Source organism: Sinocyclocheilus grahami, unplaced genomic scaffold (genome assembly GCF_001515645.1).
Source record: "Sinocyclocheilus grahami isolate Dianchi unplaced genomic scaffold, SAMN03320097.WGS_v1.1 scaffold456.1, whole genome shotgun sequence".
Classification (NCBI taxonomy): domain Eukaryota; kingdom Metazoa; phylum Chordata; class Actinopteri; order Cypriniformes; family Cyprinidae; genus Sinocyclocheilus; species Sinocyclocheilus grahami.
The window spans coordinates 1,212,945-1,214,524 of record NW_015505635.1 but is presented as its reverse complement, the minus strand read 5'-3'; the positions used below and the strand labels follow the sequence as shown (position 1 = coordinate 1,214,524).

Genomic DNA, 1,580 nt, shown 5'->3' with positions numbered 1-1,580 from the left:
TGAGAATGGGTAACAAATTTCTATCTGGATACTTTAAATCAGTCGTAGGCCCTGTGTCTCACCTAGTTGCCTGTTGATGCCAACAATATTGCTCAAAAAGTTGCCCCGTGTATCATCAGCCTAAAGTTCAACGTACACATACACCTGTGTCTCTCAAAAGCAGGTGCACTTCAGCCCACAGGAGCACATGAGGAGGGCATTCCTGACCTTGGCGTCAGCGGTGGAGCTCTCCTCAGCGATGAGCTGGTCAAGGTCGGCCAGGCTGGTCGTGCTGTCGTTCAGAGCTTTGCTGTAGAGCTCGATGGTCTTATTGAGCTCCCGCTGAACCTCCTGTATCTCACGGAGCTCACTGCGTGTCTGAGGGAACACATTCACAACCCAGACCTCACTTTAAATAAGTTTAGAATATTACACATAATTAATAAATCACAGCTATCTTGACACTGGGGTCGCAAAAAATTATGTAGTTTGGATTTCACTGATTGATTTTTACACTATGTATTGCAAGGTGTTTGATATGATGAAATGAGATATTGCAGTTTCTTTATTTGTTTGTTCTCCTTTTGAAATGTTGTTATTCCGAATAAATTAATTTTTTTGGTAATAAAAAAATCACCGCATTCTCAACTTAACATGACCTGTAGTGCCGTATTGCAATTATAAAAAAAGATTCAGGACACAAATGTCAAATGACAAATTTAATGTTAATTAAAAATTTGTTAAAAATGTTAATGACAAATGTCATTAAAATCTTTTTAAAACTATTTTCAGGAATTTTGTCATTTGGTATTTAAATATTAATGCCTAAGCATTGCTCTCTGAAAGGTCAATTGAAATGTATTATTGGTATCAAATGTGCAGTGAATTTATATTTATAATTTTAGCAAGACTAAAATCCTAAACTCTTAATGGCAAAAACAAAGATGAACAAATGCACAAAAAAATCTATATTTGGCATTTCAGATTAATACAAGAAAAACATTAAAAATTAAAAACATTGTCTATTTACATTATAAAATGTGCAGTTTTAGTATCACTGAAATATAAATATTTTGTATTATAAATATTTAAATTTAAGTTAGCAAATTTGTATTGTTTTTTGTCACTTTTATGAGTTTTTAAAGCGCCTATATATTTATTTTATAAATTTTTATTTCAGTATTAGTTTTAGTAATTTTAGCACATTAACTTAAACTAAATAAAACATGATAAATGTTGCCTTGCCTTATATATATATATATATTGGTGCTGTCAAACGATTAATCGCGATTAATCGCTTACAAAATAAACGTTTTTGTTTGCATAACGTGTGTCTGTACTGTATATATTTATTTTATAAATTTTTATTTCAGTATTAGTTTTAGTAATTTTAGCACATTAACTTAAACTAAATAAAACATGATAAATGTTGCCTTGCCTTATATATATATATATATATATATTGGTGCTGTCAAACGATTAATCGCGATTAATCGCTTACAAAATAAACGTTTTTGTTTGCATAACGTGTGTCTGTACTGTATATATTTATTTACACATGCATGTATATATTTAAGAAAAATATGTTACGTTTATATATT

The 1,580-nt window shown here is 30.6% G+C and overlaps 1 protein-coding gene across 1 annotated transcript in view; it reads right to left on the bottom strand.

Moving 5' to 3' along the window:
* Positions 1-1,580, bottom strand: part of LOC107552679 (epidermal growth factor receptor substrate 15-like 1) — a 15,275-nt gene continuing 13,695 nt past the window's right edge. Inside the window, exon 16 of the mRNA XM_016234622.1 lies at positions 1-357. Coding sequence (XP_016090108.1) covers positions 154-357 — 204 coding nt within the window. The 3' untranslated portion in view covers positions 1-153. The remainder of the gene's footprint in view (positions 358-1,580) is intronic.